Source organism: Vicugna pacos, chromosome 18, assembly GCF_048564905.1.
Source record: "Vicugna pacos chromosome 18, VicPac4, whole genome shotgun sequence".
In the NCBI taxonomy this organism is placed as follows: domain Eukaryota; kingdom Metazoa; phylum Chordata; class Mammalia; order Artiodactyla; family Camelidae; genus Vicugna; species Vicugna pacos.
In genome coordinates, this window is record NC_133004.1 from 31,876,124 (window position 1) to 31,888,281 (window position 12,158).

General features: G+C 52.2%; 1 protein-coding gene across 1 annotated transcript in view; it reads right to left on the reverse strand.

Annotated features, from left to right (window-relative positions):
- The window catches only part of GTF3C1 (general transcription factor IIIC subunit 1), a 63,333-nt gene that overhangs the window by 22,411 nt on the left and 28,764 nt on the right, over window positions 1-12,158 (reverse strand). Inside the window, exons 12-21 of the mRNA XM_006201423.4 lie at window positions 11,387-11,540; window positions 8,678-8,781; window positions 7,692-7,876; window positions 5,902-6,180; window positions 5,477-5,622; window positions 4,307-4,404; window positions 3,794-3,890; window positions 3,497-3,674; window positions 692-833; window positions 232-367 (exon numbers count right to left, since the gene is read on the reverse strand). Coding sequence (XP_006201485.3) covers window positions 232-367; window positions 692-833; window positions 3,497-3,674; window positions 3,794-3,890; window positions 4,307-4,404; window positions 5,477-5,622; window positions 5,902-6,180; window positions 7,692-7,876; window positions 8,678-8,781; window positions 11,387-11,540 — 1,519 coding nt within the window. The remainder of the gene's footprint in view (window positions 1-231; window positions 368-691; window positions 834-3,496; window positions 3,675-3,793; window positions 3,891-4,306; window positions 4,405-5,476; window positions 5,623-5,901; window positions 6,181-7,691; window positions 7,877-8,677; window positions 8,782-11,386; window positions 11,541-12,158) is intronic.

A 12,158-nucleotide genomic window follows, 5' to 3' on the forward strand; every position in this document is an offset into this window, starting at 1 on the left:
CTTTCTTTAAAAAATGAATAGGTGTCCACATCACAGAATAAATTAGATTCCACTGGGAAAAAAACAGGCCTGATGTGCCTTCAGTACATATGGAAGTAATTCTTCGTGTTTCTGGTCAATTTTGGTTTTGCCAATTCAAAAACTGTGAGCCGGGAAAGGGAAAGGAGGACGGGGAGCGCCGGCAGCCCCGGGAGGGGGTCGGGGACGGACACCCGTGCCCTGGGAGCCCACCTTCCTGGCCCTGTTGATGATGTAGCTGGTCCAGAGCCAGTTTCGCTTTAGGTGTCCATAGAAGCTGGAATCCAGCCCAGCGGCTCCCAGTCCATCTCCGGGGATCAAGCCTTCATCCACAACCTCCCGGCTGCCCCTGGGAAACGGGAAATAAACAGACATGAGGCCTCCTTGGCAACTGAAGAGAGAGCCTGTGGAGTGAGTGGGGGACGTTTATTGTAACTAACCGTTACCTTTTCAGAAAAACACCTGACATGCTAAAGGCAAGAACTTGTCAAAAACCCAGATTTCTAGGTAAAATTCCCAATTTTTAAACTTTGGCAATGGATTCTTTTTATTTTTTAACAGTAGGTGGGCTAGCTGGTGCATGGCTGGGGCCAGATGTGAGCCACGGCCACCCATCTGCAGCCCTGCACAAGGACGGGGACCCGCGGCGCAGCGGGGCAGGGCGGGGACGCACGTGGTGTACTCCATCATGGCGCACTTGCGCTCCAGGTTGTGCTTGTCGATGGCGCTCTCCTGCTCCTTCTGCAGACTGCCCTCCTCCTCACCGTCCTGGTCTGGGCCACTGTGCTTCTTGACACTTGAGTAGCGCACCACGCCTAGAAAACCAAACATGAGCCCCGTAGGCGACGCCTTCCTGCTGCGGTCTAGCGGGCCATGGCGTGCTGCTGGGTGGCGAGGGGTGAGAGGCCTCCCTTTTGGTGACTGGGCTCCCTGCCGGGCAGAGGGGCTGGAACTGGCAGAGCCGCTTTGCATCTTTGCACAAAATGCCTATGTTAGCATGTCACACGGAGACTCAGGAAGAGGGTTAAAACTGGTGGGTGAACCTGAGAAAAGGGTCTGCCCACAGCCTGGGCTCTATTAAGAAGGGCGGGTAAACAGGCAACCAGAGAAACCCCTGGTCTTCCTGGGGAAAGCCCCAGGGAAGGGAGTTGCATGCTGCACGGAGGAGGTGATGAGTGAAAACGGCTCCATGATCAGTCCAAGGCAGCCCCCCAGGCTCCCTGGGCCCACTGGGCTCCAGGAGCAGCCAGCTGGCTGTTTCCTGAGTGCCCCAGAGGTGCGTTAATTTAGTTGCAAAATTACATTGTTACTCCACAATAAAGCAAACCGCATTTCTTGCACCAAAATATGGCCAAAACCATTGCTTGAGTAAGGCAAAGGAAGGTTATGATAATCCACAGATTATTAAAGAGCCTCTCATGACACGATCAGCTGGAGACTCTGGCCTGAGTCGGGGTAAGGGGCGGCAGGGAGAGCCCACGCCCCGCACCTCTCAGCCAGAGCTTCACAGAAGACACCCGGTTCAAGCTTTGCCTCACTGCTCACAACATAGTGGTGGTGTTCCCAGACGGAGGCTCAGGGGGTTACACAGAGCTCACCGAGGCCGTGCATTTGCACAGACACTGAATCTAAGAGCAATGCCTCTCCCTGCACCACCAAGCTGCGGGTCACAGATGCAGGTTTAGGCTGTCCCCAGGGCTGCTGGATCCCACTCTCTGGACAGGGCCCGGTAATCGGCATTTCAACAGGCTCCCCAGGTGCTGCTTGTACACCCTCATGCTCCGGGAGGCCCTGCTCTAAAGAATGCTCACGTCCTATTACATGATGCTCTTCCCTCAGTCTGCGGGGGCAGAACCCCCTCAAACGTTTGGTGAATGAAGGGACAATCAATGCCTGATGAATGGGACTCAATAAGCCTCCCACATTTCTGCTTCTGAGTATGCAGAGGGATGGAAATTCACCATCAAGCCTGAAAAACTCTGGTGCAAATAACATACTGGTTTGCAAATTTTTATCTAGGTATAAAATGCAGGGGAACCAGGGCACTTTAAAAATCTGCAATGGTACAAGCCCACCTCAGAGGATTCTACGAAACACACTCTTTCTAAAATTTATCTGGACCCATTAAAGGTTCTATACAAGTGCTCATTAGCATATTGGCATTAAACAGTTCTACCCAATAAACATGCAGCTCTTGCTTTGTAAAAATCAAAGTGCAACCCTGACCACTCAGCTCTGTGACGGCAGGAAGAGAACGGGAGTCCTCTCCCAGGTGCACATGAAACGTGGTATCCTTTTCCTCCTGGGAGAAGTGGCGAGAAAAGACCAGATAAAAACTAGCTTGGAGGAAAGGGCACAAGACTGGAGGTTCTATCACCTTCTACAAACCCTCCATTCAACTGATGAACATTTATGGGACGTCACCCGTGTGCCACCCACTGTGAGATATGCTGGGAATGAAAACCAAATTTCCCACGCTCAAGGAATTCACAGAATGACATCAGATGACAATAAAGATGCTGGAAAAGCTTTCTCAGGGTGAGAATGCTTGCAACAGGAGTGACCATCGGCAAGGCGAACAGAGGTCAGGATGTTCCAGAGAGGGAAAATGCCACAAGCAAAGGCCTTACCTAAAGCCCAAGTCATCCAACCTGCTGGACAGTCTGGTCAGTTCCTCCTCCAAAAGACCTCCCTGGCTGTCCTCTGTCTCCTGCCGCCAGCGAGCCTCTCTTGGACCTGAGTCACAGCCCCTAACTGGCCTCCCTGCTTCTAACCTGGTGCCTCTCAGTCTGTGCGTCACACAGCAGCCACGGCAAGCTTTCAAAGACATACGAGATCTTGGCTTACAACCACCAACGGCTTCTCGCTGCTCTTAGAACAAACCCAAACTCTCCCTGTGTCCTCGGGTCCCAGAATCTGGCTCCTGCCTATTCCTCCCGCTCAGACGCTGCTCTCCTCTGGCCCATGCTGGCCTCATCTGTTTCTCCATCAGCACCAGGGCCTCTGCACCTGCCTGGGGTGCTCCCCTCCAGCTCTGGGCACGGCTGGCTCGGCCTCATGGTTTAGAGCTCAGTTCAAAGCCTCCTCCCCAGAAAGGCCGCTCCTGACCAGCCCAGCAAAATACCCTCGACTCATCACATGGTGTTCCCTTCCCAGCACTAATCACACTCTGGATGTGTGTGTCATGTCTTCTCCCGGAGAGCGGAAGTCCCACCGCACGTGGTCGGGCGTAGGAAACGACACACACGAGGTGTTCACTCAACAGTACTGGATGAACAAATGGATAAAGACAAAAGCAGAGTGCTGGGGCTTCCTGGCATGGGGGCTGGGAGCCCTCCCAGTGAAGGCCCAGCACTCGACGCCTCTGGGGGACAGTCTGAAAACCACCAAGCGGCTTCTATTCTCTTGGAGATCTCACCCCCAGGGATCCGACAGAAAGGAAGGGAAAGCAGTGAGGCCCAGTTGAGACAGACGGTACCTAGCGGGGTGTTGAGGCAGACGCACTGCAGATCAAACCAATAGTTCTCCACGTCCTGCATTGAGTTCAGGACGTACAGGCGCCGCTCGAAGGGCCGGCTGCTGTGGGCCAGGTTGTAATGGGGGTCGCAGATGGTGGTGTCCACGATGACCGCGTTCTTCTTCAAGAAGATAAAGACCTGTGAGGGAGACAGCAGAGGGGGGTGAGAGGAGAACCTCAGAGCCGGCGTTGGGCGGGCTGTCTGGGAACCACGCTTACCAGGCAGGCCTGCCTTCCTCTGGGCTTGGAGGACCTTACCTGGTCTTTATCCTGAAACTTTTCCGTGGGGCCGAACTGTAGCAGCCCCATGTAGCACAGCCTCTGAAGGCTCTCCACCACTGAGAAAATGTAACGTCTGCAAAACAGAGGGGAGAGGTGGGCCCCCGCCATGCCACGCTCTCAGCTGTTGTTGGGGGCTGCGGTGGGCTGAGGAACCCTCTTCCCGACACCCGAGCAGGGCAACAGAGCATCGATCCTTCCCAGGGGGCTTGAATTAGAAAGTAAAAGTAACCAAGGGAAAAACCGCTCCCAGACCTGCAGTCTTTATCAGATTTACTTTAGAAGAAACTTGAAATCATGTACTAAGATGTGCCAGCCCACACTTCATTTGCCCTGCACTGTATGTAGGTCACAGGTGGCTGAATTAATGACCGTGGGTCCCTACTACCTCGCGGGCAGAAGCCCTTCCTCTGGGTAACAGTCCCCCAGCGCCCTAACTCCGAGGGGCGCACTGGGCCCTCCGCCGCCCCGCGTCATTCCTGGACACCTCACCTCTTGTACAGAAGCTGCTGCCGGATGGACCTGGGCAGAAAGCGGATCAGCGTGTGCTTCTTCAGAGGGTCGCTCAGAAACTCCTCAAGGTTGTCCACCTGCGAGGTGATTTGCAAGTTCAGCTAACCCTTGAGGCCAGGGTGAATTGCAAGAATTGTGAAAAAAAACACTCACCCCTACTTTTGGGCTGTGGGCTCTCTGAAACTGCCCATCAGCCCCACAAGGATGTCCCTGTCTCTCCTGTCCCCCCCAAACCTCCCACACAGCTCTGCTCTGTCTTGTCCCGCTCCCCTCCAACCCACCTGTCACTGCTGGGGACAATAAACAGGTGCCCTCACTCACTGCTGGTGGGCATACAAAATGCTAAAACATTTCTGGAGGACAATATGGGAACATATTTATTTGTATTAAAAAAAAAAAAAGAGATGAAGGATGCTTATTCCCTTTGAAGCCAGTGGTTCCACTTCTTTATTATCCTAAAAGTAAAAATTTTGGAGCTGCCCACGAACGTGTCTCCCAAAAGGTATTCATCAACATGTCCTTTACAACACCAAGAAACTGAAACTTACATGTCCAAAAATAGCATGTTGATTAAGTAAATTAAGGTATGTGCATAAGGAGGAATCCTATGAATTTACTTAATATTAAGTTAAAACTTAATGATGTGGAAAATACAATATATTGTTCAGTGGAAAGAACAGATAATGAAAGAGTAAATACAGTAGAGTCTCAATTCAGTTTTTTTTCTTAAAAAAGGAAGATCTCACATACACACACATGCACGTACACACAAACATGGCAGAGTAGAAAAAAGACTAGAAGAAAATGTTCCAGCAACACTAGCAGTGATACCTCTGAGTGATGAAGTTATGGCATTTCTACGGTCATTTCTATTTTCTCCTTTTCTGTATTTTCCAAATTTGTAAAAACAGATTTTATTGCTACACCATAATTGTCTATCTGTTTATGGATTGATCTATCTCGAAGAAAAAGTCTTTGAAGTATTTCCCAGCAACCAACCATCCACCTATCCATCCATCCAATCTGTTCTGTCTGTCTTTCTGTCCATCTATCCATCCATCCATCCATCCAGGCAACTTCAGACCCTGAAGTCTTTTCCCTCAACCAGTGAGTGTCGCCCTCCGGTGATAGCCCCGGAGTCACCAGTACCTTGTAGCTGACTTGCACTATCTGGACGAAGATGGAGAGGGGCAGGCAGAGGAGAATGTCGCTGACCAGAGCCCAGCCGAAGCCGAAGTCCCTATGCACTGGGATGGGAGGCACGAAGCGCGTCCAGGAGGCTTCATCCACATACACTAGGAGAGAATGGGAGTCAGTCCCGCAGACGGGGTCTCGGTCATGATGCCACCGTCACCTCCCAGGCTTTGGTTCCCTCTCACCACAAACGCAGGCAAAACCCCACTTGTCAGGCAGGAAGCCCGAGGGTTCATGAGTTTTGGGTTATGTCTTTATTTGGATCAGGGCAGTACGGGGATTCAGCCGGTCCAGATGACAGGGACAAGGAACCGTCATGCCTCCCCGCTGGACCCCCGTGGCTCGCCTGCCTGGTCATCTCACCTGTCTGGGCATCTCACCTGTCTCTGTGGCGAGCTCTACTTCGCCCTCCCGGGTGGCTCCGTCTGAGGTGTCCTTGGGCGGGGCATCAGAGGAGGCCTCCCAGTCGCTTCCAGAGGAGGGTGGGATTCCCGTCCTGCCCGGCTCCTGCTTTCCCATCCTCCTTTCATTGCTGAGGCCCGGCTTCTCCACCGTTTTGCTGGCCGGGTGCCCATAGATCAGGTACCACAGAAATGTGTGGACCACCCGCAGGCGGGGCATTTTGGGCAAAAACCCTAAGGAACGCCCAAGTCCAGGGACTGGGACAAGAGAGGAGGATGGTGTTTGAAAAATCCCACGTTCAATTCAATTCAAGTCATTCAAAATCTACTGAGTGCCACTACAGCCCAGGGCCAGGGACACAGCAGGTGTCTCCACTCTTGTGGAACTTACTTTCTAGTGGGAGAGGACAATGAAAATCTACCTAAGACAGACCATCAGATGGAAGTAGCTAGTGCAGAAAATAAAGCAAGGAAGGCGGGGAGGGCTGGAATTCTCCACGGGGGCCAGGAAAGGCCTCACTGGGGAGGGGCCGCGAGGGATATCCTCAAGTGGGTGAGGGAGCAGGAAAGGCCAGGAGGCCAGAGCGACAGGAGAGAGCAGGGATGGAGGAGCATGCAGGAGGTGAGCAGAGTGCAACGGGGAAGGAGCCTCCATGACAGACCTCTGCATAAGGGCTCAAGGCTTGATGGGGGCTGTGCAAAATATCCCAACATCTGGGTTCTTCTAAAGTAGCTTATTATAGGGAGGGTATAGCTTAAGAGGTAGAGCGCATGCTTAGCATGCATGAGGTCCTGAGTTCAAGTCCCAGTACCTCCCCTAAGAATACCTAAGTATGTAAACCTAATTACCTATCCCCACCAAACCAAACCAAACAAAACAATAAAGCAGCTTATTTTTTGACACAAACTCTTCTTTGACTTTCCCCATTAAGAGGAGACAGGTGAGAGACAAGGGAGGCATAGGGACAGGGCGGCGAGGACAAGGGATGGGAAGGCCCCTCCTCTGCCGCCAGGCCTTGACTGTCCACTCGAGCGCACGAGCCGCTCAGCAACACGCCCTCGTGCTCAGGGTTCTCCCTCCGCCCGTACTTTCTAACTGTGAGATCTTGAGAGTAAAGGCCGCGCCAGTGTGACGGGAGCCCTCGGCAGGGGAAGTCACACAGACGACCTCTCCTGCTTGGGCCCCAGGTCTGCCGTGTCCCACACCAGGACCCTTCTGCTTGACCTTGGTCTGGATCCTGTCACGACTGCCCTCTTCCACCAACAACTTGTGAGCAGGAGAGGAGCAGACAGCCCAGCCACAGAGGCCTGGCTGTGCGCACCTGCCCAGCACAAGGTGACGCCTGGGCAGCTTGGCGGAGGCAGTCCTGTGTGGGACCTGAGTCTGGGAAAATGATATGAACGCTCAAACTTGTCAGTGGCTGTAGCTACCAGAGGTTTGTGGGGTCAGGAGAGGTAAAGATTTTCTGTGGTTTACAGAATGTTCTCGCCCAAGTATATTTAGCAGAAGGAATTCATCATGCTGGGACTTAACATAGCTTCATCTGGGTCTCACAACAGCATTGTGAAGTACGCTGGGTACAAATTAACCCATTCGCAGACAGGGAAGTCGATGCCTGCAGAAGTCATGGGACCAGCCCCCCACGACCGGGCCAGTGATTCAGACCTGATTCTCTGGCTGCAGCCCAGGGCTCAGACGTGGACTCAAATATCATCGCGCCAACACCAACCAAAACTGAATTGCACACTGACAGGAAGCTGCTGTTTACCTACAACGGGGTTATAGTTTTTCAGCTGGGTTATGCCCATCTTCTCATCCGTTTTTTTCACCCGTCCACTCTCCGGTCTAGAGGAAGCACTCAGCTGAGAGTCTCCTGACCCACTTGGGTCCTCCTTTCCTTGACTTTCCTCTTCGGCTTCTCCCTGAGGCACTGGTGGCTGGGACACTTTAACCCTGAAGTTTAAATACAAGACACAATAATGTGTTAGAAAACCAAGGGCTGAGAAAGGACAGGGTCTGGCTTCAGGAGTCGTGGGAAGCCACCAGGCCCTGGGCTTTCAAATTCAACTGCCCACTGGGGCCCGACAGGCGATGTCATGGGATTAAATGTGTCAGGCACTGGACATCTGGGGGTGACCTCGACAGCATACCCTTCCTACAGGACAGATGCCACCTTGTGAGAAAGGCAGCCCCATGTGCCAGGTTCCCCGACACTTCCATGGATGTCAGCAATCAGGAACTTGATGTGAAATGAATAGGCAACCGATTCAAAGTACCTGCAGAGCATGGTAAGCCCCCAAAACCAACGTCTGCAAGCCAAATGCAGCCCTCTGCCCGCCCGTGCGCCACCTCTAATTTAAACCCAGGAAGAACGTTCTCTCGCTGAGTTTTCTCTTGGTCCATTAGATGGTTCATGAACAAAATGAGAGAAGACCTCAGAAAGGCCACTGGAATCATTCTGAGCTATCATATAACACTGAGCAAGTCTCATATAACACAGGGCCTATGATTTGGAGCTCTCTGTCCACACTCTGTTAGACAGAAGAGAATTAAGAACGTTACGATTTTTCTTCTTAAAGAACCCAGAAATTGATACTTGTTGAGATTAGGGGATCATGAACCATAAACCCCAAACCAGTGGGTTCACTGGTTTCACACAAGTATAAATAAAGGGCTTTTGTGGAAACTGCCCCCAGTTGCAACCCACAGCCCCAGGCAGCGTCGCCGTGACCTCCCGTGGGGGCTGCCACTTGCCTGTTGGCTGTGCTGGAATTGGAGATCCGGAACCGAACCTGCTCGATGGCACTTCGCACAAGAGGGTCATTCTGGTCCATGGACGGGTGCACGACCAAGTCCACCTGCAGAGACAGGTCAGAGGCTCAAAGGGCTGCAGGGAGCCAAGGGAGACTGGGTTCCAGCGCTCGGCCCCCTGGTGGAGCACTGATTATACCTGCTGTCATTAACATTTCCAAAAGGCAATTATGAAACGGAAGTAAAACGCTGAACAGTCGGCCGTAACAATTTCTGGGATCAAATCCCTCAAGTGACCAAGCTGTAAAGCTCTGCCATCTGTAACGTGCTGCTCTGACCAGTGAGGAATTCTGGCCAGGAAACACAGCAGTCTGTCCTGCGGTCCCCTCGCTGGGCTGTCACAGCCTGCTGGTCCCTGCTGCCACCTGGGGGGCCGCTCCCGACACTCCAATCCTGCTATCTGAGCATTTCTCACGGTTGCTCGGGGAATCCTGAGGGCTTCCATCTGGAAGGGGTAAGCGGCTTTCATTAATCTCCACTCGCTGAGGGTGTCATGGCGGGACCCCTGCCAGCTGCGTTTCCAAACAAGCTGGCGGAGGATTTAGGGCTGCTTTTGCTGTTCTACCTTTTCCAAGGTACTGAGGCTGAACAGTGAGGCAGTTATCATTTTATGAGCGATAATTAGGCTGACAAATGGACCTAGCTTGGTGGGATTGAGCAGAAGAGTGCGAGTGTGACAGCTGTGCAGAGGACAGTGGGTCTAAAGGCCTGTGCCCCGTGGAGCCAGGCTTCTCTGTGGTCTGGCACTGGCAGGAGGGAGCAAGGTAGGGTTTTCTAAACACGTAACTCTGGCCAGCAGGCCTGGTGCCCAAAATGGCCTGAGGGAGGGTGGGTCTCAGGGAACAGGAAGACATGCCCACACAGGGACTCCAAAAGGCCTAACTTGGCTCCATCTCTTCTGCTCCTCATTTGGGAAATGGGGGACCCCTCCCTGCTGCCCTGCCAACCTTCCTTGGTTTTGTGAGGTTCCAGTGAGATCCAATTCAGCAACACCTCAGAGAATTTAAAAGCCTGGTGAAAATACAAAGCATTCCAACTTCCCCACTTTCCATAGCCAAATGGCCCGGCCAGTTTCCTGAAGGCCTGATGCACAGGGCAGGACGCAGGAGCAACGGTCAAAGCCAGATGCCGGGGACCCAGCAACTCCAGCCAGCATGGCTCCAGCAGATCAGAAGGCCGCAGGCCAGCAGCACACACTCTGGGTGCTAGAAGAAGGGCTGCCAAGAACCTTAAGCTTGTCCCGGAGGCAGACGTACAACCCTGCAGCCCTTTCCGGCTGGCAAACGTGCTACTATAGTAGTACCCTGTGGCAAGAGGACCCCATGCTGGGCATGTCCATTTTTGAGGTTGCATGGTCCTTGGTGTTTACCTGGGCCACTAGCTCCCCATCCCCGCCTCCTGGCCTGCTCCCTCGGGTACCACCTGGTGGATGCGGGGCCAAAGAGGAATGGGAGACACAGTGGATCCCTAAGCCAGGCTGCCTCTCTCTGTTCATACACTGGGGGAAATTTTCTGCCCTCAGTTACTGCCCTGAGAAGCCTGCACCTCCAAAATACCTGCTCTGTGAAGAGCAACAGAAACCAGAGGCGCTGCTGCTGACGGGCTTGGCTTTTGTCCTCCAGCAAGAGAGTTCAGCACCAGGACCTCCTGCCACTGCTCAGGGAGATGAATAAGCAGGCTGGCCGGGGGCGGGTGACGGGCAAGGTCAAGGGGACTCACAACAGATACAATGACTGATGAGAGGCTGCTCTCCCTTCTGAGCTAGACTGCATTCTATCTTTCTAAACAAACTACTTTCACTTAAAAAAAAAGACAAAAACAAAACCGATGAGAGCTGCCAACTTACAGAGTGGTAGAAACTGCGTTATTTAAGTCATGTTTTGGTACTGCTCTGTGTTTTTCAAATTTCAAAGGTCTCAAAAAATAAGATAGAGCAAAAAAAAAAAAAAAACAAACAAAAACAGAAATGACCTTGCCAGCTTATTAAGAAAACAAAACATCAAAGCAGAGCTTTCTTAAGACAGAGATTTAAAGCGTAGTTGGAAAAAAGGTGAAGAAATTATAAACGCCTGTCCCCGCAGCCCTGCTCCCTTCGGTCCTGACGCCAAGCCGGGCCATCTCAAATTACGCCGACCCTGAAAAATTTATGCCTTAGGATACGTGCAAAGCTGCTGAGCTACAGTTGCTATGGGAATGGCCCCAAAGTTTAAATTTTACAGAAACAGATAAATTGAGACAGACGAGATATGCAGCCCCCATTGGATGAGCCAGCAACGCATGCTAATTGAATCGCTGACATGGTTTCCTCCGGGATATGTTTCCGCAGATTTCTGTGGATAACGTCCTTGCTGCCTAGTCTAAATTTTCCACCTTCTAAACGTTGCTTAATTTCTCTCAACGCTACTCTGCTGAACTTCATTATGCCTCCCCTTCCTTCCTCCCCTTCAAGGCCGGTTGCAGGGCAGGACACCTGCCTTGGGCTGCTCTAAGGTGCAAGCAAATTAACCCTCTTTTCTGTTTCCAGAAAATTGGGATGACCCCTGTTTCCCCAGTTAGGAGGCGCAGTGGGAAATTCCGAGTTACTGTCAACAAAGGGAAACTGAGGTACCAGGTAAGAAAGCTGCCAGCATGTGTGGCTGGCTCCGCAGTTACCTTCTTCTTGATGCCATCCTGGATGACTGTCGTCCGGTACAGCCTCAGGAGACCCTCCTCGGACAGGTTCCGCACCAAGCGGACAATGGACTTCTTACAGCACTTGGTGGACACGCCTTCTTGCTTCTCCTGGTCCATGATCATCTTCTGAATCCTGGGGCACCACAAAACAAGCTGTTAAAATCTCCAACCTCAACATGGACGGCATTTCTCAACCTGGGCAACCGCTCCCTGCCTATGGGGATCTAGTGGAAAGTAGGGGAGATTTAAAGGGTGTTTCACCACTGAGAGGATGACTTCTTCAGATAGCGAAGATCATCTCTCTTTGTGATGAATGAGTTGGCTACAGACACGCCACCACTCACAGCAAACTTCATATTCTGAGCCTCTTACCAGGAACTAAAGCAAGTATATGATTGGTTATAATCATGGTTGGGAAACTGAGCTCCATGAATGGAGCTCTGTCCACACTGAGTCTCCGTGCTAGTTTACCACTGGCTAAGGAATGTTCCAGTTTACCAGGGTCGACACCCTCAGATCTGAAGCCTTTTTTGATTCTTCTCTCGAGAAGAAACATCTCTCTAGATCTTACTGAGTCACTATGCCAATGTTTCTAGATAACCAACCACAGAATGGCAGGGCCAGAAGGGAGCTTAGGAACACTCAGCCCCATCCCTCGCTGCCCAGGAGACCCAGGTAGCAGTGTCTGCAGGTGGTCGCACCATCCCCTGGTTAGAGAACTCCCGTCCTTGACCCAGGGGCAAGGCTCCTA